Source organism: Saccopteryx leptura, chromosome 9 (assembly GCF_036850995.1).
Source record: "Saccopteryx leptura isolate mSacLep1 chromosome 9, mSacLep1_pri_phased_curated, whole genome shotgun sequence".
In the NCBI taxonomy this organism is placed as follows: Eukaryota; Metazoa; Chordata; class Mammalia; order Chiroptera; family Emballonuridae; genus Saccopteryx; species Saccopteryx leptura.
The window spans coordinates 75,298,844-75,324,949 of NC_089511.1; the positions used below are offsets into that span (position 1 = coordinate 75,298,844).

At 43.0% G+C, this 26,106-nt stretch overlaps 1 protein-coding gene across 2 annotated transcripts in view; it reads left to right on the forward strand.

Annotated features, from left to right (window-relative positions):
* Positions 1-26,106, forward strand: part of VCL (vinculin) — a 148,481-nt gene that overhangs the window by 79,027 nt on the left and 43,348 nt on the right. For both annotated transcript variants that reach the window (XM_066349812.1, XM_066349811.1), the window contains exons 3-6: positions 15,894-16,044; positions 16,215-16,323; positions 18,459-18,581; positions 21,441-21,601. In XM_066349812.1, the coding sequence (XP_066205909.1) occupies positions 15,894-16,044; positions 16,215-16,323; positions 18,459-18,581; positions 21,441-21,601 (544 nt within the window). The remainder of the gene's footprint in view (positions 1-15,893; positions 16,045-16,214; positions 16,324-18,458; positions 18,582-21,440; positions 21,602-26,106) is intronic.

Sequence of the window (26,106 nt, forward strand, 5' to 3'; positions counted from 1 at the left end):
TGTACCAGCCTTGCCCCCCAAGAATAAATCCCACTTGATCATGGTGTATGATTTTTTTCATATATTGCTGGATCCGGTTTGCTAATATTTTGTTGAGGATTTTATCATCTAAATTCATCAGGGATATTGGCCTATAATTTTTTTTCTTTGGCCTGACCAGGCGGTGGCGCAGTGGATAGGGCGTCAGACTGGGATGCCGAAGACCCAGGTTCGAGACCCCGAGGTTGCCAGCTTGAGTGCAGGCTCATCTGGTTTGAGCAAAGCTCACCTTCTTGGACCCAAGGTCGCTGGCTCGAGCAAGGGTTCACCTGGTCTGTTGAAGACCCATGGTCAAGGCACATATGAGAAAGCAATCAATGAACAACTAAGGTGTCGCAATGAAAAACTGATGATTGATGCTTCTCATCTCTCTCCGTTCCTGTCTGTCTATCTCTCTCTCTGTTTCTGTAAAGAAAAAAAAAATTTTTTTTTCTTTGTGCTGTCTTTACCTGGTTTTGGAATCAGAATTATGCTTGCCTTATAAAAGGAGCTTGGAAGTCTTCCTTCCTCTTGAATTTTTTGAAATAGCTTGAGAAGGATAGGAGTTCTTCTTTGAATATTTGGTAGAATTCACTTGTGAAGCCATCAGGCCCAGGACTTTTCTTTTTTGGGAGTTTTTTTGATAACTGTTTCAATCTCATTTGTTGTAATTGGTCTGTTTAGGTTTTCTGATTATTCCAGATTAATTTTTGGAAGATTATATGTTTCAAAGAATTTGTCCATTTCATGTAGGTTGTCTAGTTTTTTGGTGTACAGTTGTCTAGTATTTTCTGCAATATTTTGTATTTCTGTTGTATCAGTTATTATTTCTCCACTCTCGTTTCTAATTTTATTTATTTGAGTCCTCCCTCTTTTTTTCTTGGTGTGTCTGGTTAAAGGTTCATTGATCTTGTTTACCTTTTCAAAGAACCAGCTCCTGGTTTCATTGATCGCTCTGTATTGTTTCTTTAGCCTCTATGTCATTTATTTCTGCTCTGATCTTTATTATTTCCTTCCTTCTACTTGGTCTGGGCTTTACTTGCTGTTATTTTTCTAGTTCTTTTTTAGATGCAGGGTCAAGTTGTTTATTTGAGCTTTTTCTAGCTTCTTGAGGTATGCCTGTAATGCTATGAACTGCCCTCTCAGGATTGCTTTTGCTGTGTTCCATAAATTTTGAGTTGATGTATGCTCATTATCGTTCGTTTCTAGGAATTTTAAAATTTCTTCTTTGATCTCATTGTTAACCCATGCGTTATTTAATAACATGCTATTTAGTTTCCAAGTGTTTGAGTATTTTTCAGTTTTTCTATTGTGGTTGATTTCTAGTTTCATGCCATTGTGATCAGAGAAAGTGCTCGATATGATTTCAATCTTCTTAAATTTGTTGAGACGGCTTTTGTGCCTTAATATGTGGTCTATACTAGAGAATGTACTATGAGCACTTGAAAAGAATGTATATTCTGCTGTTTTAAGGTGAAAGGTTCTGAAGATATGTATTAAATTGAGTTGATCTAGTATGTTCTTTAAGTCTGCTGTTTCTTTGTTAATTTTCTTTCTTGAGGATCTATCTAGTGATGTTAGTGGGGTATTGAAATCCCGTACTATTATAGTATTGCTGTTGATCATGCCCTTTAAATCCATCAAAGTCTGTTTTATGTATTTAGGTGCTCCTATATTAGGTGCGTAGATATTTATAACGGTTATATCTTCCTGTTGGATTGCTCCCTTTATCATTATGTAGTGACCTTTTTTATTTCTAACTATAGTCTTTGTTTTAAAGTCCATTTTGTCTGATATAAGTATTGCTACCTTAGCTTATTTTTTATTTCCACTTGCGTGAAATATTTCACTTGCATGAAATATTTTTTTCCATCCTTTTATCTTCAGTCTGTGTGCATCTTTTGTTTTAAGGTGTGTCTCTTGTAGACAGCATATGTATGGGTCCTGTTTTCTTATCCACGCAGCTACCCTATGTCTTTTGATCGGATCATTTAATCCATTTATATTTAAGGTTGTTTTTTTTGTTTGTTTGTTTGTTTTGTATTTTTCTGAAGCTGGAAACGGGGAGAGACAGTCAGACAGACTCCCGCATGCGCCCGACCGGGATTCACCCGGCACGCCCACCAGGGGCTATGCTCTGCCCACCAGGGGGCAATGCTCTGCCCCTCCGGGGCGTCACTCTGCCGCAACCAGAGCCACTCTAGCGCCTGGGGCAGAGGCCAAGGAGCCATCCCCAGCATCCAGGCCATCTTTGCTCCAATGGAACCTTGGCTGCGGGAGGGGAAGAGAGAGACAGAGAGGAAGGAGGGGGGGGTGAAGAAGCACATGGGCGCTTCTCCTATGTGCCCTGGCCGGGAATCGAACCCGGGACCCCTGCACGCCAGGCCAATGCTCTACCGCTGAGCCAACCAGCCAGGGCCTAAGGTTATTATTGATACATAATTGTTTATTGCCATTTTTTTCTTTAAAACTGTATTCCTCTTTTGCTATATTCTTTTTCTCCTTTGATCTATTTACAACAGGCCCCTTAGTATTTCTTGCATCATTGGTTTGGTTGTAGTGAATTCCTTGAGTTTTTTTTTTTGTCTGTAAAGCTTTTTATTTCTCCTTCAATTTTAAATGATAGCCTTGCTGGATAAAGTAGTCTTGGTTGTAGGCTCTTGTTCTGCATTAGTTTGAATATTTCTTGCCATTCCCTTCTGGCCTCTAGTGTTTCTGTTGAGAGGTCGGAAATCATCCTTATGGGGTCTCCTTTGTAAGGTGATAGTCTTTTTTTCTCTAGCAGCTTTTAATATTTTCTCTTTATCACTTAGCTTTGGTATTTTAATTATGATGTGTCTTGGTGTAGATTTCTTTGTGTTTCTCTTTAATGGAGTTCTCTGTGCTTTTTGAACATGTGAGATGTTTTCCTGCCTTAATTGAGGGAAGTTTTCAGCTATGATATACTGGAACAAAATCTCTATTCCTTGTTATTTCTCTCCTTCTTCAGGAACCCCTACGATGCAATGTTATTTCTCTTCATGTTGTCACAGAGCTCTCTTAGAGTTTCCTCAGACTTTTTGAGTCTCTTTTCTTTTTTCTGCTCTGCTTCCGTGTCTTTATTTATCTTGTCCTCTAACTTGCTGATTCGATTCTCAGCTTCATCCATCCTGCTTTTAATTCCTTCCATTGTGTTCTTCATTTCTGATATTCTGTTTGTCATTTCTGACTGATTCTTTTTTATTATTTCAATGTCATTTTTTATATTTGCTATCTCTTTATTTAGGTGTTCGTAATGAACATCTATTGTTGTTCTAATATCTTTGAGCATCCTAACAATTGTTATTTTAAACTCTGCATCTGGTAATTTGGTTATATCTGATTCATTCAGGTCCTTTTCTGGGGATTTCTCTTGGTTCATTTATGTTGCATTTCTCTGCCTTCTCATTTTTTCTGTGTAAAGGAAGGTTTTGGCCACTGGAATCCACTGGGTGTGGCCTCTGTTCCCTAGGTATGGTCTGTCTGCTGGCCCGCTACCCCCTCTGCTGTTGCTGCCTAGGGTGTTTGGGCATGGGCGTTGCCAGTGCCTGCCCACTGGGGCTGTTGCTGTGGTTTCCGCCTCTCCTTCATGGGAGTGTCTGTGATATCGTGCTCAGGTGTAGAAGTCTTGGTGGCCTTGGCCCCTTCCCCGCCCCCGTGGGTGGTGTTATTCTCAGCCCTGAGGGCAGTGGTTAGCACCTTTGCTCAGCTGTGGGTCTCCTCGTGTTTCCGGGTTTTTGCCTCACCCTTGCAGGAGGAGCCCGCTCATGGGACGGCTGCAAACTTTGGCTCCACATGCCGGGCAGGACTGCATTCCCATGCTCAGTAGCAGGACTCTGCCTGTTCTGGATTTTTAGCTCTACCCCCGCGGAAGGAGTCGGCTCCCAAGTCAGGCCACAAGCCTAGGTTCCGTGGGCGGGGCAAGGCTGTGCTCCTGAGCCCTTGCTCAAGGGCGGGTCTCCACCCCTTCCAGGGTTCCCGCCCTTCTCCCGCAGGCTGGATTGCAGGCTGCCCATAGCTGGGCTTGACCACTTTTGCATGCCCCCTCCTCCCTAGCCGGGCAGGACTGAGGTCACACCTGGGCCCAGTGGTGGCTAGCCCGCTTCCGCCCTTGCCGACAGAACTGTGCTTCCGTGTCCCCCTGCCGCCTGCCTCTGGCGAGCCCTCAGCTGTGTGGGGTGTGGGCACTGCAGCTCAGACCCTAACACTCACTACTATAGTCCCAAAAGCTCCCTCCTTCTAAGCGACTTTGCTCTGAGAGCCACGGGAAAGCTTGTTTGGCTGTTGTCCTGCTTCCCTTTGCTGGTATTGCTGTTTCCAGGGGAAATATTCACTTCAGATTTGGGGAGTGACTCGTCCCAGGGGTTAGGGTGGCTGTCTCCCAAAATGTTTCTCCCTGTGCCTCCTAGATTACACTCTCTTCCTGCTACTTTGGTCTTCTCCTCTCTCCCCATCCCCTGGAGCCCTGGGTGAGTGGTTGTGAGATAGGTGTTCTGCGCAGTCCCTTTAAGAAGAATCCTGGGTCTGAGAAATCAGTCTCTCACAAACAGTATCCTGACTTGTTTCCAGCTAAATACTGTCCATACACCTCTTTTAGGCTCTGGGGCTGCAGGCTGGGGCTTTGTTCCTGGGACTCAGGACCCTCCCCTCTCAGCTAAACTCAATTCCCACCACGCGAGTCTCTCCTGGCTGCCGTTTGCTCCGGGGAGCTGAGCAGCCCTCTCCGTGTTTCCGCTTTTCCTACCAGTCTCAGTGTGGCTTCTTCAGCGTTGCTTGGTTGAAGTGTCCTCTTAGTTTAGTCCAAAGTTGGTTTTTCCAGATGATAGTTCTTAAAATTAGTTTGTAGTCCACCTTGGTTCTAGGAGGTGGATGATGGTACGTCCGCCTACTCCAGCGCCATCTTGTCTCCCTTGGCACTTTGTTTTTAAGTATGATGGGCTTTGCACTCATGTGAGTGATCTAGGCCTTTTTTTTTTTTTTTAACAGAGACAGAGAGTGAGTCGGAGAGAGGGATAGATAGGGACAGACAGACAGGAACAGAGAGAGATGAGAAGCATCAATCATCAGTTTTTGTTACAACACCTTAGTTGTTAATTGATTGCTTTCTCATATGTGCCTTGACCGTGGGGCTACAGCAGACCGAGTAACCCCTTGCTCGAGCCAGTGACCTTGGGTCCAAGCTGGTGAGCTTTTGCTCAAACCAGATGAGCCCGTGCATAAGCTGGTGACCTCAGGGTCTCAAACCTGGGTCCTCTTGTCCCAGTCCAACACTCTATCCACTGAACCATCGCCTGGTCAGGCAATCTGGGCCTTTCTGTATCTCTGAGAGACACTGCTCAAGTGGGAAGGGAAGGAAGGTCTCATCAAGGGTTATGAAAAGAGCAGGACCCTGACCACGTGGAAGTGCAGTTAATGGAGCATTGACCTGTGATGCTGAGGACCCAGGTTTGAAAACCTGAGGTCGCCGTTTTGAGTGCAGGCTCACCAGCTTAAGTGCAGCGTTGCCAGCTTGAGCATGGGGTCATAGACATTTGATATAGGATAGTTGCCCCTTTCCCCCAACATGTTTTTAGGGGTGGGGTGAAAGTTTAACTTGTTCATTATTTTAGAAACCTTTTCAGTTTTGGCCCTGGCTGTTTGGCTCAGTGGTAGAGCGTCGGCCTGGCGTGCAGGAGTCCTGGTTCGATTCCTGGCCAGGGCACACAGGAAAAGCATCCATTTGCTTCTCTACCCCTCCCCCTCTCCTTCCTCTCTCTCTCTCTTCCCCTCCCGCAGCGAGGCTCCATTGGAGCAAAGATGGCCCGGGTGCTGAGGATGGCTCTGTGGCCTCTGCCTCAGGCGCTAGGATGGCTCTGTATGCGACAGAGTTACTCCCTAGAGGTGCAGAGCATCGCCCCCTGGTGGGCATGCCCGGTGGATTCCGGTTGGGCGCATGTGGGAGTCTTCCTGACTGCCTCCCCGTTTCCAGCTTCATAAAAATGAAAATAAAAAGACACCTTTTCAGTTTTAAGTTATGGAGCTATGTATGTCTAAATAATCCAATGAAACTGTCTCCTTTATATTATTTTGTCAAAGTTCTCTCTTTTCTTTGACTGACTAAATCAGTGAGCTGTGACATTTTAAAGCCAGTAGCCTCGGCCACCATCACAGCTACTTGGCCTGTGCAGGTTCGCATTAGATTCGGATAGACAGTCATGAAACGACGGAGCCATGAACTGGTGGGCCATTACCTTTATTAGCTTGCACCCGGCGGGCAATAAATACACACAGTGGAAAAACACTTTTCTTTCCATTCAGGGCTCCCAAAGCCACTGACTTATCCGAGTTTCCTAGAATCAAAGGTTTCTAGCTCACCAGCCTTATTCACCTCTGTTCCCCATCTCCTTCTCCTGCACAAACTGGCTTCTCCTTCAGCACTCTGCCATCTTGGCTGCTTCTCCTGGCCTCCTCCACGTGGCCTTTCTCTGCTCCTACAGCATGGGCTCCTCCTAGAATGTAATCACTCTTCTCCCAGAACAACTGATCTCTCTTCCTTTTAAAACCTTTTGGCCCGAAAGCGCTCCCCTAACACACTTTAACATAATTACTCCCATCCCAAGCAATCACCTGGGTGACGGGCCCCCACGTGGGCAGCGCCATCTTTAACTAAGTGAGCATAATATATTTTATCTGCCCAACAGATTTGTTGATTGATTTTTTTTATGATTGATTTTTATAGAAGCAGACTAAGCTAAGATTGTTTGGCTTCTGGGTGAGTTTCCTGTACATTGCAACAGTAGACTTCCCTCCCTAGTCAAGCCAGGCCCATTACTAATGTGTGCATTATTTTTTATAGAAAAGACTCTCATTGGGGTGGGGGATTGGAGGGAGGAAAAGAGAGAGAGAAAGAATATTATTCCATTGGTAAATAACTCCAAAGAGATGTTGTAAAAAATCATCTTTTTTTTTATTCAGTGAGAGGAAGGGAGGCAGAGAGACATGTACAGGTGGACCTGGCAAGCCAACTAGGAGGCAGTGCTCTGCTCCTCTGAGGCTTTGCTCAAGCTCTTACTAAATAAGCATCTGAGATGGAGGTCCTGGAGCTATCCTCAGCACCTGGGGCCAACTCACTCCCATTGAGCCTTGGATGCAGGAGAGGAAGAGAGAGGGAGAGAAGGAGAGACAAAAATAGAGAAGTGAGAGGTGGATGGGTGAAGAAACAGATGGGTGCTTCTCCTGTGTGCCCTGACCAGGAATGGAACCCCGGACATCCACATACTGGGCTGACGCTCTAGCTCTGAGCCAACCGGCCAGGGCAAGAATCCTCTTTAAAAGTAGGTTTGAGTTTCTGAGGGCTGGAGCAATGTTGTGTTCACCTTCTCTATCAAAACATCCCTAATCTTTCAGAAAAAATGACTACCCACTTTTATGTTTCTTCAGTGCTGGGTATACTTCTAAATACTAATTTGTATTTGTTTGTTTATATGTATGTCTCCTCTACCAAGATACTAACCCCATAAAGCTAGGTACTTAAAAAAAATCTATTTCTAGGACTCATATAGCATGTAGTAGGTGCTCAATATGTTAGATCAGGGGTAGTCAACCTTTTTATACCTGCCGCCCACTTTTGTATCTCTGTTAGCAATACAATTTTCTAACCGCTCACCGGTTCCTCAGTAATGGTGATTTATAAAGTAGGGAAGTAACTTTACTTTATAAAAAGTATAAAGCAGAGTTATAGCAAGTTAAAGCATATAATAATAATTACTTACCAAGTACTTTATGTCGGATTTTCGCTAAGTTTGGCAGAATCAATCTTTATAAAACAACTTACTATGGTTAAATCTATTTTTTTATTTATACTTTGGTTGCTCCGCTACTGCCCACCATGAAAGCTGGAACGCCCACTAGTGGGCGGTAGGGACCAGGTTGACTGCCATTGTGTTAGATGAACAAATATATGAAAGGATTAAACTAAAGGAATTTAAGATTAGTAACACTTCTGGATGCAGTCTAGAAGAACATTTAAAAATGACTTGTGGCAATCAATCTTTATAATCTCTGGATTTATTCTTAAAAAAATTTTCAGCATAAGCTTGAGTTTTTTGATTAGTGATAATTGAAGTCATATGGGACTGAATTTGGAAACTTTACATCTCTTAAATTGTATCAAGTTATGTCATGTGCTAGTTCTGGGAAGAATAGATCTGTGGATTATGAGTGAACATATTTCAGGCCCCATGAGGCTGTCATTGGTCCATTGATCTACACCAGGGGTCTCAAACTCGCGGCCCGCCGAACAATTTTGTGCGGCCCGCAGACTAATCCACGAAGTTCAAAATATTTTGGATAAAATTAAGTAAGCCTAGGGGCCTACTTGTATTTTTCATTTCTCTAGCATCCTAGCTAGATATTAGCTTAGTTAACAGCAGTTGTGATGCGAACTACAGTTTCTGGTCGTTTTGTGACACTGAGTAAACTGCATGTATGATTGTGCTTGTTGTACTGATTTTTTTTTGTTTTCAACTGCAGTGAGAAAAGTGTTGCGTAACAGTTGCCTTTTGTAGACCTAGTGCGGCCCGCCTAATGGCTGTGATCTTGCTCTGCGGCCCACATGCTGAGTTGTGTTTGAGACCCCTGATCTACACCATAAGAATTTTCTATTAATTTAGGTTGAAGACTCAAAGATGGAGGGAAGCCTTAACCTGTGCTAGTTGATTGATTTAAAGTATCAATATTAGTTTATAGGTAAGATATATAATTATATGGAAACAGGTCTTAGCTGCACTGTCTTTCTCTAAAATGCTTTTTAAAAACAATTCAGATTTGGGCCCTGGCCAGTTGGGTTAGTGGTAGAGCGTCGGCCTGGTTTGTGGAAGTCCCGGGTTCAATTCCCAGCCAGAGCACATGGGAGAAGCGCCTATCTGCTTCTCCACTCTTCCCCATCTCCTTTCTCTCTATCTCCCTCTTCTCCTTCCACAGCCAAGGCTCCATTGGAGCAAAGTTGGCCCAGGCACTGAAGATGGCTTCATAGCCTCCGCCTCAGGTGCTCTGAATGGCTTCGGTTGTAACAGAGCAACACCACAGATGGTCATGGCATCGCCCCCTAGTTAGTGGACATGCCTGGCGGATCCCGGTTGGGCGCATACAGGAGTCTGTCCCTTTGCCTCTCCATTTCTCACTTAAGAAAAATACTTAAAAAAAAAAAAAAGAAATCAGATTTGTATGGATTAAGTAGAAGGTCACTGTTAGGCAGCTTTAATGTTTAAATGAAATCACTTTTTCTATAGACAACACAGACTCCTTCCTGTTTCTGACTACTGGTTAGTCATGGTGGGATTTGTTTGGCTTTTATTTAATGTACAGATCAGATGTCTTATTGTAGGAGAAAAAATGGTGCAATGTCTGTTTTGGCCCTATCATTTTACCACACAAGGGAACCATTAGTGGAAAATCAGATTGATTCCTGTAAAGCTTTTCCATTTCATCTTTTAATTTTTTTTGTTTCCTTTCTCCATGATGACTATTTATATTGTTTTTTTCCAAAATTGAATTACTTATACAGTAGTAACTGGATCCTTGCAAATAGGTGCTTTGTAACAGTTGCATTTTATGATGCTTACTTATGTTTACTGTAATTATATCAAGGTTCATGTTACCTGGAAATAAAATAAAGTTGGTGACTTTTTAAAGTTAGTGATTTCTATGGGGCAGATGATTTCATGATTGCCTGTACAAGTGGTACCTTGAGATACAAACAGACCAACGTATGAATTTTTATTTAATTATTTATTTTTATTTTATTTATTTATTTATTTTTAAGATAAGAGCTGGGACTCGGTTCGTATTTTTGTTCGAGAGCTGAGCGAAATTCCGAGATACGAGTCGTGATTTGGGAAGCGGAAGCTACCGCTAGTTGGTGCGTTGGTGCACAGGTCCAGTATCGGCAGTTTGATATACGAGTTGACTGATTTACGAGCTCAGTTACAGAACGAATTAAATTCCTATCTCAAGGCACCACTGAACTTGTTAAAAAACCATTTATTTAAATCTTTAGTGAGCATTTATTATATGTCAGACAGTCTAGTCTGTGAATACATTGATGAACATGGTAGACAAGGTCCTGGTCCCTACTGAACTTACAGTTTTGTGGGAGAGAGAAAACCAAATGAGAGAGTGTGATGTGTCTCAAGAGAGCACAGAGGAGAGGTACTCATAGATATGGGATATCCTCAAGCAAGAGTCATTTAAAAGCAGAGTCTAAGAAAACGAGTAGGGATTAGTCAAGCAAAAGTTGGGAAAGAGGTATTTCAGTTAGAGGGAATGGCTGTAAAAAACCTTGAAGCAAGAGGTAAGTGTTCTTCAACTAGTGGTCTTTAATTAGAGTGGCTGGCTTTTGAAACACTTCCCTTGAATATTTTAAACTTTTCATTTAAACATTTTAAATCATAAGTTTAGTTGCAAAGCATATATTTTCTCCCATATTGTATATTATATACATGTCTTAAATGTTTTTGTGTAAATTTAGCTCATTTTATTTATGGAAACCATCTGTCATAATCATTGTCAAAGCCAGTCCTCACAGTCTAACTAGACTGCCAGACCAAATTTACTTTTTTGACCTTTATTTGTAAAAAGTTCTTGCTTCAGTCAGTTATCTTTTAAAGATGTTTAAATAAAATAGTAAGGGAAAAAGCATTTTTCTATTTACCCACATAAATACCATTTTGTTCTCTTCATTTTTTTCTGTAAATCCAAATTTCCACCTGGTATAATTTTCCTTATTCCTGAGGGACTTAAATGTTTCTTATAGTTTAAGTCTACTGATGATGAATTTCTTTAGCTTTAATATATCTTAAAAAGTCTTTATTTCACCTTGAGCTTTGAAATATATATATTTTGGGTATAGATTTTTAGGTTGACAATTTCTTTTTCCTTTAAGTACTTTGCTACACTGTCTTCTGGCTTGCACTATTTCTGAAGAGAAGTCTGTTGTTATTCTTATCTTTATTAATACAGTGATTTTCAACCTTTTTCATCTGAGGGCACACATAAACTAATTACTAAAATCTGCAGTATACCAGAACATGTTATTTTGTGTCAATCTGACAAAAAAATAAGTATAGTTTTGGTTCATTCACACCAGATGGCTATTGTGTTGGCTGTTGTCACCTTTTTTTAAAATTTGAAATCTAAGGAAAAAGAGGTCAGTGTCCCTGACTAAATAGTCAAGTGTTTGCAATGTTTTAAAAATTCTTGTAGCACACCAGTTGAAAATCACTAATCTAATGGGTACAGATTGTTTTTCTGAGGTGATGGAAAAGTTTTGACATGAGAGTGGTGGTAGTTGCTCAAGTGAATACACTAAATGCCACTGAATTGTATCCTTTAAAAGGACTAATTATGTGTTACATGAATTTTTCCTCAACTAAAAAAACTATATTGAGATCCAGTTTTTGTCTGTCATATTGGTGAAGATACATAAGTTTTGATTATACACTGAGTTATTGAGACTGTGAGGAAATAGGTACTCTAATCCACTGTGGTGGGAATATAAATTAATAACTTCTGTGGATGGCAATATGGCATTTGTCAAAACTAAAACGTCTATACTTTTGACTCAGTAATTCTATTTCTAGACTGTATACTACAGATGTATACATTTAAAAATAATATATATTCAAGGTGATTCATTGCAGTAGTCTTAACAAATTATGGGCTAGTTATATAGCTGTATAAAAGAATGAAGAGGCTTTTTATGTATTTTTTTTTAAGATTTCTTTTTTTATTTTTTTAATTTTATTCATTTTAAAGAGGAGAGAGAAAGGGAGAGAGAGAGACAGAGAGGGGGAGAGAGAGGAGAGAGAGACAGAGAGAGAAGGTGGGGGGGGGAGGAGCTGGAAGCATCAACTCCCATATGTGCCTTGACCAGGCAAGCCCAGGGTTTCGAACCTGCTAAATCAGCATTTTCAGGTCGACGCTTTATCCACTGCACCACCACAGGTCAGGCTTTTTATGGTTTTTTTTTTTTTTTTTTTTTTTTTTTTCCTGAAGCTGGAAACGGGGAGACAGTCAGACAGACTCCTGCATGCGCCCGACCGGGATCCACCCGGCACGCCCACCAGGGGCGACGCTCTGCCCCTCCGGGGTGTCGCTTTGCCGCGACCAGAGCCACTCTAGCGCCTGGGGCAGAGGCCAAGGAGCCATCCCCAGCGCCCGGGCCATCTTTGCTCCAATGGAGCCTTGGCTGCGGGAGGGGAAGAGAGAGACAGAGAGGAAGGAGGGGGTCGGGGGTGGAAAAGCAAATGGGCGCTTCTCCTATGTGCCCTGGCCGGGAATCGACCCCGGGTCCCCCGCACGCCAGGCCGACGCTCTACCACTGAGCCAACCGGCCAGGGCCGCTTTTTATGTATTTTTATTAGAACATGTCTACTGCAGAGATTATGTTTAATCTGATATTGTTTATATAAAGAAGAGAGAAGCCCATATTTTTGTTTCTGTATGCATAAAGTAGCTTTTTCTGAAGAGACCAGAGAAAACTCATAACATTGATTGCAAGTAGATAGAATTTGAATGCCTAGATAGTGGAGAGAAGATTTTCACTGTATGCCCTTCTAGTTTTATATATGTGTATGTTTGTGTTATATATATGAACATACATATTATATAATTTAAAACTGTGTAACAATTTTAATTTAAAAATGAAAAAAGGGCCTGACCAGTGGGGGTGCAGTGGACACAGCAAGAACTCGGAGTGCTGAGGTCACTGGTTTGAAATCCAATGTTGCAGCCTTGAGTACAGGGTTGCCAGCTTGAGCATAGGATCCTTAATATGATTCTGAGATTGCCAGCTGGAGCAAGAGTTCACTGGCTTGACTTGAGCCCGACATTGCAGGTCTGATCCCTGGTCAAGGTGCGTACAAGAAGCAATCAATGCACAATTAAGTGGAGCAAGTTGATGCTTCTTTCTATCTCTCTTTCCCTCTCTCCCTCTCTATTTCTTCCTTCCTTCCTTCCTTCCTTCCTCTCTGTCTTCCTCTCTCTCTCAAAAAAAAAAAAAAAAAAAAAAAAAAGAGCCTGACCAGGCGGTGGCACAGTGGATAGAGCGTTGGACTGGGATGTGGAAGGACCCAGGTTCGAGACCCCAAGGTCGCCAGCTTGAGCGTGGGCTCATCTGGCTTGAGCAAAAAAAAAAAAAAAAAAAAAAAAAGCTCAGTAGCTTGGACCCAAGGTCGCTGGCTCCAGCAAGGGGTTACTCAGTCTGCTGATGGCCCATGGTCAAGGCACATATGAGAAAGCAATCAATGAACAACTAAAGAGTTGCAACGCACAACGAAAAACTAATGATTGATACTTCTCATCTCTCTCCGTTCCTGTCTGTCTATCCCTTTCTCTGACTCTCTGTCTCTGTAAAAAAAAAAAAAAAAAGAAAGAAAAGAAATGAAAAAGGAACAGAAAACAACCAGTCCTCTCAGAATGATCCAAAACCTCATCAATTCACAGATCTTTATACATCCTGCCTCATAGCTCTAATGTTTGTGACTTAGCTTAGTAAAGTGTGCACCTTGAGGGTCAGAAGAGTATTTTTGCACCTTTAATATGCATACCTATAGTGTCCATAACCCAATGTTGTTTACGTATTTGAAATTCATATGTTGGTTTAATTTATTAATGCAGTACTGTTTTATACTTGTAGAGTTTTACATGATTTCATTTGATCCTCAAAACAGCTCTGTGAGTGGTTTATTTTTTTCGTGTCACATTTTCTTCTTTAAAATAAGAATGTATAATTTTGGCTAAATATTTAACTTTAGGAAATTTGTTCCATATTTTTTAAGTTATAAAATGACAATATAATGGGTTTATTGGATATGGGATTAGAGAAGATGATCTATCAGGTCTTTTTCAACTCTGTGTGGATGGATAAATCGATGAATACATTTTAGTAGTATAAGAGGGTCAAGGAGAATACTTGGTTTATGCATTTTAGGTTCCTCCATTTTTTTTTTTTTTTTTTAAGTGAGAGAGAGAGAGGGACAGATAGGGACAAACAGACAGGAAGGCAGAGAGACAAGAAGCATCAATTCTTTGTTTCAGCCCCTTAGTTGTTCATTGATTGCTTTTTCATATGTGCCTTGATGGGGGTGGGTTGGGGAGGGTGCTGTAGCAGAGTGAATGACCCCTTGCTCAAGCCAGTGACCTCTGTCTTCAAGCCAGTGACCTTTGGACTCAAGCCAGTGACCTTGGGGTCATGTCTATGATCCCATGCTTAAACCAGCCACCTTGTGTTCAAGCTCGATGAACCTGCTCTGAAGGCAGTGACCTAGGGGGTTTGAACCGAGTCCTCTGCATCCCAGGCAGACACTCTGCTCTGCCATTGCCTGGTCAGGCTTGGTTCCTCTTGATTGATTGATTGATTGATGACTGTATTTTTCTGAAGTGAGAAGCAGGGAGGCAGAGACAGACACTCGCATGTGCCCAACCAGGATCCACCTGGCATGCCCACTAGGGGGTGATGCTCTGCCCATCTGGGACCCTTGCTCCATTGCAACTGGAGCCATTCTAGTGCCTGAGGCAGAAGCCATGTAGCCATCCTCAGCACTCGGGCCAATTTTGCTCCAATGAAGCCTTGGCTGTGGGAGAGGAAGAGTGAGACAGAGAGAAAGGAGGGGGGAAGGGTAGAGAAGCAGATGGGCGCTTCTCCTTTGTGCCCTGGCTGGGAATCAAACCCAGGACTTCCACATGCCGGGCTGACGCTCTATCGCTGAGCCAACTGGCTAGGGCCTAGGTTCCTCTTTTAAATAAACTCTTTCCCCTCCAAAAAAAACTCACTGTTGGCTGGTCAGATAATCTATTTTATTAAAGTATACTGATATTAAGTTATTAATAACTGGTTCAGTTATTAATTCCCATGACATTTTAATTAACCATGTAGTTTTTTAGCGTTATTTTCTAATAGCCCAATTGATTTGTCAGATTCATATAGCTAGATGAATGAGAAATTTATGTATTACCTTATCATTTTCTTTGTGTTTCCTCATATTCCTTTGCTTCGTCTGATTATTAAGTTTTACTTAATACAATGCTTTGGAATTTTTTTTTCTAGATGCTACATCTGAAACTGTTGTCCAGGATTTTAGTTCTTGGTGTAGTGTCTTTAAAAAAAAAAAAAAATTATTTTTATTTTTTTTTTATTTTTCTGAAGTTGGAAACAGGGAGGCAGACAGACTCCCCGCCTGCACCCGACTGGGATCCACCCGGCATGCCCACTAGGGGGCGATGCTCTGCCCCTCTGGGGCATTGCTCTGTTGCAACCAGAGCCATTCTAGCGCCTGAGGCAGAGGCCACAGAGCCATCCTCAGCGCCCGGGCCATCTTTGCTCCAATGGAGCCTTGGCTGCGGGAGTGGAAGAGAGAAACAGAGAGGAAGGAGGGGGGGAGGAGTGGAGAAGCAGATGGGCGCCTCTCCTGTGTGCCCTGGCCGGGAATTGAACCCTGCATGCCAGGCCGACGCTCTACCACTGAGCCAACCAGCCAGGGCCTGTGTATTGTCTTTTAATGGTAGTATGTACAGGCTGAGGAGTAAGAAAGCACAGTGGATTCAGAGACATAGCTACCTGAAGTAAAAGGTCCAAGACATTTTCTCATCACTTTTTGTTGCCGGGAAATAAAAAAAACATAAGGGCTTACTTAGTGCAGTGTCTAATGAATGACTGTGCTGCACTTAATGTAAATACAAGCTAAGAACTTCTATTATAAATTAGTCTTGGTTATTTTCCACATGGAAAAAAATGTGAATTTATATCTATTAACATTTTTTGTATATGTGATCTTCTGCTTGGTTCTGCCAGTGAGTTAACTCCCTCTTCCTCCCCACAGGGTTGAAAATGCTTGCACCAAGCTTGTCCAGGCAGCCCAGATGCTTCAGTCAGACCCGTACTCAGTGCCTGCTCGAGATTATCTAATTGATGGGTCAAGGGGCATCCTCTCTGGCACATCAGACCTGCTCCTGACCTTCGATGAGGCTGAGGTAGGCCATCTGACATCCATGCAGACCTCTGCCAGACAAAAGTCTAGCCTCAAAGATAATGGAGGATTGATGATTTTAGAATGAGAAAATGTTGAATAGGTACACATCTGAGTTACCACTGTTTTCTAGTTATTGTTCACTAACTTGACTTCTCTGAAATCTATTTCCAGGTTCGTAAAATTATTAGAGTTTGCAAAGGAATTTTGGAATATCTAACAGTGGCAGAGGTGGTAGAAACTATGGAAGATTTGGTCACTTACACAAAGAACCTTGGACCAGGTTAGTCATATCCAGTTTTTATACTAAAATTTTTGTGGATTGTCCTTATTTGATGAAGAGGAAGGGGGCACTCCACCCTGTGTTTTGCAGAAGATAGGTCATGAGGCTTTGGGCTTTTACATGTCTCCTCTCTGTGAATGGAGCTAAAGCTGTGCTTCTCTTGAGGAGATGTCATTGTCTTGAAAGCTGAATCTGCTTTCTACAAATCCTGGCCCGACCTAATGGGTTAAACTAGACATTGCAGATGTTGCTGGAGAATATAGGGAATACTTTTCTATGACTGTAATTAATGCTCAAGGCCACCCTGAACCTTGACCTCTCCATTCCACGTTATACAACATTCCTGTACTGTCTGCAGCTCTTTGTGATCTCTTAGCTTACGAATTTGCCTGCCTACTATATATTATGGATTCATGCCTTAGCCCAAGGCTGCATAATATAATCAGACCTAGAAGGAGAGAAGAGCAAGTGTGGCTAAATCTCATTTTGAAATGATTGTTTAGTTAGCTGAGAACTGACTATTCAAAATACATGAACAAATATCAGCTCTTGATGTTATAGACATGTAACATGAACTTGAAGGTTCTTAGAATATGAATGATACCAGTGACAAAACACATCATATGTTTAACTTGTCACTACTAAAGATCACATTTTACCTTATAAAATTATTTTGTCTTATGTAAAATGATTTTTAATTAACAGTATTTTCATGAGGTTCTGGTGCAGTCATTCTGTAAACCTTTAGCAGCTAAAAATTTCTCTGAGCCATCACTGAAGATCACTGGGAGATGGCTCTAGGGTAGTATTCGTTAAACTTTCTCATAGCACTGGAAAAAGGTTTTATTTCTCCAAATGAAATCTTATGCAGAATCCTAGCATATAAAAGACAAAAATGGAGCTACTCTGGATGAAGAAGGGGCTACCCCACCTTTATCTCCCCACCTTTTTCATCTTCCTTTAGTACCCCTTATAAGCTGTGAAAATACTTAAGACCTCTTCAGAGCAACTTGAAAAATCAAAGCTTTAGGGAGTCACATAACCTTTGAATAATATCCAAACCAAACAGAAAGTGCTAGCAGACTGATTCCAAAAACAACAGATGCTTTCAAACGCTGTCATCGCTATAATTATTTTTATAATATTTTCTTTTGTTTCTAATTATACAAGTATTTTATTTTGGACAAATTGCAAAGTACAGAAAAACATAAAGATGAAAATAAACACATCACTATAATGCTTAAGATTTTCTTCAGCCACTAGATTCTCGGTACTAGGCTCACACGAGATTCTTATAAACACAGGCACAGTGGCCGGGTACATTGTGAAACCTGTACACGATGCCAGGTGAAAGATTTTTACCCGACTTGTGAATTAATTAATTAATGGTGGCAGAGACAGAGAGAGAGACAGAGAGAGGGATGGATAGGGACAGACACGCAGCAAGGGAGAGAGATGAGAAGCATCAATTCTTCATTGTGGCTCCTTAGTCTCCTTACTTGCTCATTGATTGCTTTCTCATATGTGCCTTGAAGGGGATGGGCTGGAGGTTACAGCAGACCAGGTGACCCCTTGCTCAAGCCAGCGACCTTGGGCTTCAAGCCAGCAACCTTGGGCTTCAAGCCAGGGACCTTGGGCTTCAAGCCAGAGACCTTGGGCTTCAAGCCAGTGACCATGGGGTCATGTCTATGATCCCACACTCAAGCCAGTGACCCCACACTCAAGCTGATGAGCCCGTGCTCAAGCTGGTGGCCTTGGGGTTTTGAACTTGGATCCTCTGTGTTCCAGTCCGACGCTCTATCCACTGCACTACTGCCTGGTCAGATGTGAATTTATTTTTTACAATATATATTTATTCACTTGAATATCTTTTTAGGTTTGTGAATGTATATGTCAAATGTGAAAATTGTCATATTTAGTGTTTACAGTTAATACTTTTAATGAAAAGAATAAAGTTACATTAAGTTAGAATTGCCCTGAAAAAATTCTCTATCATAAATACTAGAGGTCAATGATAATATCTATTGTTTAAACAAATGGGCTTTCATAGTAATTCATAATGGAGTTAGGCTCAGAAAGCCTGACTTGGAGTCGTTTCACTTCTCACTCTGAACTATTTATTCCTTATGCCCCAGGAATGACTAAGATGGCCAAGATGATTGACGAGAGGCAGCAGGAACTGACTCATCAGGAGCACCGAGTGATGTTGGTGAACTCAATGAACACTGTGAAAGAGTTGCTGCCAGTTCTCATTTCAGGTATTTTCTGCCTGTACTTTGTCTTTCGGGGAAAAATGTTAATGTGGTCTAAATTCAGATGTTCATTTTCTTTTGCTGGTTAGTTGCACGTCTTTCGCCTGGGTAGAAATGAGACTTGGTGGAGTGGGTATTACCTGAAGGCTGCAGCTGACTGGCTAAGAACCAGTATTCATCTTCTCTAATGCTCTCCTCTTGCTGTTTGTTTGAAACTGTCCTAGATCTGTTCTCCTGAACCTCTAATTAGCCCTTTTTCTGGGAGGTGGAATCTCTATTAGGAATTCTAGTCTTGGATGTATGAATTTGACACCTTTAGTTGTATTACAAAAAACAATTAGGTCTGACCTGTGGTGGCGCAGCTGGTAAAGCATCAGCCTGGAATGCTGAAGTCACCGGTTCAAAACCCGGGCTTGCCTGGTCAAAGCACATACAAGAGGCAACTAGGAGTTGATGCTTCCTCCCTGCCTTTCTTTCTCTCTCTCTCTCCCCTCTGTAAAATCAATAAATAAATCTTAAGAATAAACAAACAGCAACAACAACAAAACAATTAGGAGCTGGATTGGGTATTATAGAGCTTATATGATAAGGAAGTGAACCCAGAGCCCTTTTCATGGTATATTAACACAGTTTTCTTTTCTTTTTCTTTTTTTTTTTTTTTTTTAAGATATTTAACTGTTCTCTGCATTGTAGAGCTATGCCAGCAGGGACCACCTTCCCACTGGGCAGAGGCCAGAAATGCACCATGATGACTCTGCTCTAACCTAGCAAAGGGGAGCTGCACTTAGTATTCTAGTAGGTAGCAGACACCTCATGTGTTATGTAGGTTATCATAGGCAAGTTGGGGATTAGTTCAACTCTCGGGGGCAGCTTTATTTTTAAAATCGTATGAGGCATGTCCCTGTGACCTCTAGCTACTGCCTTCCTGCTTTGGCCTTTCAAATAGTAGCTACAAAGGAGATGCAAGTATAAGAGTTCAGAAAGCCTTTACATGAATTAGAAAACAAAAATTTGTAAATAGAGTCATATAATCTCAATGAGAAATATGTGAGGCAGACTGTTTTTTTTTTTTTGTTTGTTTGTTTTTGTGAGGCAGACTGTTTGATGTGGCAGAAATGTTGTTGGGAAGAAGGTTTCTTTCTAAGCTGGGGAAAGTGTTGATTGATTAGCCTTTGTTTTTACAATTTTTATTATTTTATAGGAAGATACTGTCTTTCTCCAATGCTTCATATTATTATTTCTTCTTCTTCACTTTTTGGGGTTAGAAAGTCCCTGCTACGTGTTGAGAGAAATCCTGGGAGATAAACTGAACAGTTTAGGACCCTCCATTAGGATTGGGGGCAGCAGGGTTCCCCAGTTACAGTTTTACCTGCTATTTCTACCTTGTCCCATTAGATTTGTGTTAGATGGGCACAGCGTTAGAACTGGGTGCTAACTGATTTAAAAGAATATGGGATATTTTGTAGGTCGTCAGTATATGCATGTTAAATTAATTCCCTGGTCATGTTGAAGTGATATTTTATACCTTCAGTTTTCATTTCAATGAAGGTTGGTTGATATGGGAATTTTATTGACAGACCTGCAATATTTGTTTTCTTTCTTCCTTTTTTCTTTTATTTTCTTAGGTGAGAGGAGGGGAGATAGTGAGGCAGACTCCCACATGTGCTCCGGCTGGGATCCACCCGGCAACCCCATCTGGGACCAATGCTCAAAGATTGAGCTATTTTCCGCACCTGAGGCTGTCATGCTCCAGAGCTGTCCTCAGTGCCTGGGGCCATGCTTGAACCAATAGAGCACTGGCTGCAGGAGGGGAAGAGGGAAAGAAGGGGGAAGAGAGAAGCAGATGGTGGCTTCTCCTGTGTGCCCTGACCGAGAAGCAAACCCAGGACATCCATACAGCGGGCTGATGCTCTATTTACGTAGCCACCGGCCAGGACCTATTTTCAAATATATATCTATTTTATCTTAGTGAGATGCAGGGAGGCAGAGAGACAGACTCCCACATGTGCTCTGACTGGGATACACCGGGCAAGCTCCCTATGGGGTGATGCTCTGCTCACCAGGGGCTGTTACTCTGTTGCTTCACAACTGAGCTATTTTAGTGCCTGAAGTGAGGCCATAGAGCCATCCTCAGCACCCGGGGGCCAACTTGCTCAAACCATTTGAGCCATGACTGTAGGAGGAGAAGAGAAAAAGAAAGAGAAAGAATGAGAGAGAGAGAGAGGGGAAAGGAAAGAAAGGAGAAGTGGAGGGGTCTAGAAGCAGATGCTCACTTCTCCTGTGTGCCTTTACTGGGAATTGAACCCAGGACATCCACACGCTGGGCCGACACTCTACCACTAAGCCAACCCATATATATATATTTTTTTTTTTTTGTATTTTCTGAAGTGAGAAGCAGGGAGGCAGAGAGACAGACTCCCGCATGCGCCTGACTGGGATCCACCTGGCATGCCCACCAGGGGGCGATGCTCTGCCCATCTGGGGCATCGCTCTGCTGCAACCAGAGCCATTCTAGCACCTGAGGCAGAGGCCATGGAGCCATCCTCAGTGCCTGGGCCAACCCCGGTCCAGTGGAGCCTTGGCTGCGGGGATGGGGGGGAGACAGAGAGGAAGGAGAGGGGAAGGGTGGAGAAGCAGATGGGCACTTCTCCTGTGTGCCCTGGCTGGGAATCGAACCCAGGACTCCGGCACTCCAGGCCGATGCTCCACCACTGAGCCAACCGGCCAGGGCCTCAACCCAAATTTTTAAAAAGACTTTAGCAGCCCAGAACACGTGTTCAAGGTGTGGAACATTTTGTGTGAATATTGTTATACAGCAAAATTCAATTCCAAGCTTAGTTTCTGATCTTCTCTTTATTTTTATAGCTATGAAGATTTTTGTAACAACTAAAAACTCAAAAAACCAAGGAATAGAAGAAGCTTTGAAAAATCGCAATTTTACTGTAGAAAAGATGAGTGCTGAAATCAATGAGATTATTCGTGTATTACAACTTACTTCTTGGGATGAAGATGCCTGGGCCAGCAAGGTAAGTTTTATTGGAAGAGAAAAGCAAAATCCTCATTTCTCCCCTCTTGGGAGTTTGATTCTCACATTTTATCTTGTAACTGTGTGTAGCATAAGACTACTCGGATGTTATGAAAGTAGAATCTTCACTTTTGTTTCACGTGCTACTTGCTACTTTTGCAAATTTCCTTTGTTTCAAGGTAGAACAATAAATAAGTTTGTGGGGTGAATGTTGGTTGAGGCTGAAATACGTAGCTTTTCCTTCGGGCTGGAGACTCACTGACTGGGGTGGTGGAGGGATCCTGGCTGGTATATTCTCCTCCTGGGTGGGGGCCCTGCCTTTTATGTGGGTCGTTGTTGCTAGGTTACTAAGAGACTTAATATGCCTGTGACTGAAGTTTTTGGAAAACTTTTCACCTTTGACTCAGAGAAATCTTCAGAGAAAACTCTTGTCTTTCTAGGTGTGTGCCTTCAGCATTTTCCTTAAGGAACACTTATTAAAATAGTGGTTTTCACATTTGTCAGTTAGTTTGAGGAGTCCTTACACTCTTTAGAATTTAGTCTGGAATTTCTTCTTGGACTCCACAAGGCTGGTGGATTCCTTTGAGAGCCTAGCAGCAGGGTTTCATGTTGCTGCTGCTCCTGTCTGCTTCTCTGTCTAGTGACTGTTTGGAGGGAACAGAGACACCTGGTTTACACTTTCCTTGGAGGAGCCCAGATGCAGGCAGTGGGGGAGACATACTGTCCCCAGCAGCCAGCTTCTTCATGTGTGACCCAGATGTGGTTTCCATGGCCACCTGGCACGCTGGTAGCAGACCTAAGTGGGGGTTTTTAGGATGATTTCCACTTGCTACCCATGGGGATCTTTGTCTTCCATGTCACCTATAAGGTAAGGTCAAACCTGGGGCCTCAAGTCACCAGCCCTTTCCTATTGCCTAGCAAGTGAATCTAAACATGTAGAAGGAAATTAATCAGCTTCTCTTAATTATGGATTTGTACATAGAGGCACAAAGTTCTTGAACAAGTTCTAAGACTGTTTCTTAAATATGTATGGTAAAACCATTTTAAGTTTTTGATTTTTTACTTAATTTTGCTTTTGCATATTTGACAGCTTTCACTTCCCTGTTATGACTTTTTTATGCATCTTTCTTTGTTCTCTTGTTTGTTTCATTCTTTTTTTCTCACATTTAGAAGGTAAGCTTTCTCTTGCCCTGTAGTTTTTTTTTTCTCACTTAAAAGAGAAAAAAGCATGTCTGTGAGGTTTTTTTTTTGTGCTGTGTGCCATGCCTTATTCTGTGTGCCGGCGTGTAACACTGTGCTCGAACATGTGTCAGATTGTGATTTAATATGGGGCTTAAGGTTGTGCTGGGCAGACTGTTTGAGTCGAGCTCATTCTGGGCTATTTCTTTGAGGAACGCAAAAGAAAAGGCATTTCTATGGGATAGCAGGCTTTTTATATTTAGCGAGTGCTTTCACTGGTTTGAGCAGGCTCCTGAGAATTGTTCTGGCCGGCTCATCCCACTGACTTCAGTTCAGGGGCAGGTTCCCCAGGTAGCGGGGTGACCCCTAAGTTACCTGTGGATTCTGCGCTTAGGAAACTCCCTGCTGATATCACTTCTGTATTGCCTCTCCTACTAGTCTCCTTTGCGGGCTCTGGAGTTTTGCTTTTGGAGACTTGTCATTGAGGTTGTAAGCTATAATGAAAATGAGAGAGCTTAGACGGGGCATCTGTCCTTCACAGTAATCCTAGTCTTCAAAATCAAAAGGAAAAAAGTAAGGTTCATCTAAAATTTTTCCTAACTGAAGTCCATGGCTCATTGCATGTTCTGCTGTATAAGCTGCGAATCAGCTATAATTCTCCATGACCCGATGTTCCCCTAACCTAATCCCTTTCCTTATTCTTTCTGCTTTGCTTCCAGAAAATAAGAAATAGTAAAAATGAGGAGCAGGCATTACAGCTTTGCTGTTCATCTATTTTCCAAGGGGAAGTCATCTATCACTTAGTAAATAAGTGTTACTGAGCTTTATTTTGTTCAAGTGTCATTGAGAGTTACTTTTATTTATTTTGTTGTTGTTTTTTGGGTTTTTTTTTTGTATTTTTCTGAAGTAGGAAACGGGGAGGCAGTCCACCCGGCATGCCCACCAGGGGGCGATGCTCTGCCCATCTGGGGCTTCGCTCTGTTGCTACCAGAGCCATTCTAGCGCCTGAGGCAGAGGCCATAGAGCCATCCTCAGCGCCCGGGCCAACTTTGCTCCAATGGAGCCTTGGCTGCGGGAGGGGAAGAGAGAGAGAGAGAGGAAGGAGAGGGGGAGGGGTGGAGAAGCAGATGGGCGCTTCTCCTGTGTGCCCTGGCCGGGAATCGAACCTGGGACTCCTGCACGCCAGGCCGACGCTCTACCACTGAGCCAACCGGCCAGGGCTGAGAGCTACTTTAAAAAAAAATGTGGTCAGTTGAGGTGTTCAGGAGGAGGGTAGGCACTTGGGGAGGAAGTCCAATGCAGTGGACCTGGTGCCCGTTGTAGCAGTCCTGCAGCTGTCTCAGTTTTACTGCAGTGGACCTGGTGCCCGCTGTGGCAGTCCCGCAGCTGTCTCAGTTTTACTGCAGTGGACCTGGTGCCTGTTGTGGCAGTCCCGGAGCTGTCTCAGTTTTACTGCAGTGGACCTGGTGCCCGCTGTGGCAGTCCCGCAGCTGTCTCAGTTTTACTGCAGTGGACCTGGTGCCTGCTGTGGCAGTCCCGGAGCTGTCTCAGTTTTACTGCAGTGGACCTGGTGCCCGTTGTGGCAGTCCCGGAGCTGTCTCAGTTTTACTGCAGTAGACCTGGTGCCCGTTGTGGCAGTCCCGGAGCTGTCTCAGTTTTACTGCAGTGGACCTGGTGCCTGTTGTGGCAGTCCCGCAGCTGTCTCAGTTTTACTGCAGTGGACCTGGTGCCCGTTGTGGCAGTCCCGCAGCTGTCTCAGTTTTACTGCAGTGGACCTGGTGCCCGCTGTGGCAGTCCCGCAGCTGTCTCAGTTTTACTGCAGTGGACCTGGTGCCCGCTGTGGCAGTCCTGCAGCTGTCTCAGTTTTACGTGGACCTGGTGCCCGTTGTGGCAGTCCCGGAGCTGTCTCAGTTTTACTGCAGTGGACCTGGTGCCCGTTGTGGCAGTCCCGGAGCTGTCTCAGTTTTACTGCAGTGGACCTGGTGCCCGTTGTGGCAGTCCTTGCAGCTGTCTCAGTTTTACTGCAGTGGACCTGGTGCCCGTTGTGGCAGTCCCGGAGCTGTCTCAGTTTTACTGCAGTGGACCTGGTGCCCGTTGTGGCAGTCCCGCAGCTGTCTCAGTTTTACTGCAGTGGACCTGGTGCCCGTTGTGGCAGTCCCGCAGCTCTCTCAGTTTTACTGCAGCGGACCGGGTGCCCGTTGTGGCAGTCCCGCAGCTGTCTCAGTTTTACGTGGACCTGTGCCCGTTGTGGCAGTCCTGCAGCTCTCTCAGTTTTACGTGGACCTGTGCCCGTTGTGGCAGTCCCGCAGCTGTCTCAGTTTTACGTGGACCTGTGCCCGTTGTGGCAGTCCCGCAGCTGTCTCAGTTTTACGTGGACCTGGTGCCCGTTGTGGCAGTCCTGCAGCTCTCTCAGTTTTACGTGGACCTGTGCCCGTTGTGGCAGTCCTGCAGCTGTCTCAGTTTTACGTTCATCTCGAAGGAACCAGGCTGTTAGGATGCCGCAAAACTATCAGAATGGAAGAAAGTAAATAAAATTAGTTCAGCCAAAGGAAGCTCAAGTACATAATGACATCAGAATGAATGAGAAATGTTTAAACTTCATTTTTGCTTTTGTTATATATTTACCCAGTTCAAAAAAACCCATATATCTATAAAAAGATATACATGACAAATCTCACTCCTCACCCCTTCCCATCCACCCAATCTCCTCTCACCCCCTAAGAGTAATCATTTTTATTACTTACAAGAGTATTAGAAAAAATAAATTTTACCTTGAAATGGAAATCGGTACCTAGGGTTTTGGTTATTTTCCGTTTAGTAGCATTATGCATCTTACACTGCTCAGCTGTGAGCAGTGAATGATCAGACAGCCTGTGTCTGTCTATGGCCCCTGGCTTCCCGTTGTGTTTAACACATGTTTTCTTTTACCTCCCCTCGCCCCGACTGATAAAGAATTAACTTTGTCTTACCATACTTGTTTCATGCTTCCCTACTGGTGCAGTTTTCTCCTGGAAAGTGATGGTTCCTCTAGAAAAGTGGGGGAAGAAAGTAAGTGGAAAAAATTCTTGGTAAAAGTGCGTTTTGCTGAATAAGTTAAGATTTTAAAGTGGCAATGTAATCAATAGCTGATCATTTTACTTCTATACCTATATTCGAATTACAGATTTACAAACTTAAAAGTACCTTGACTTTAAATACTTCATTTTATTTTGAATGTAAAAATTTTCCCCTCTTTAAATCAACAATCATCTTATTATAAGGGATCCTTAAAAAGTGGTTAGCATTTTTTCCTGGGAATATATTATGAGACAAGAATTTGTGAATTGA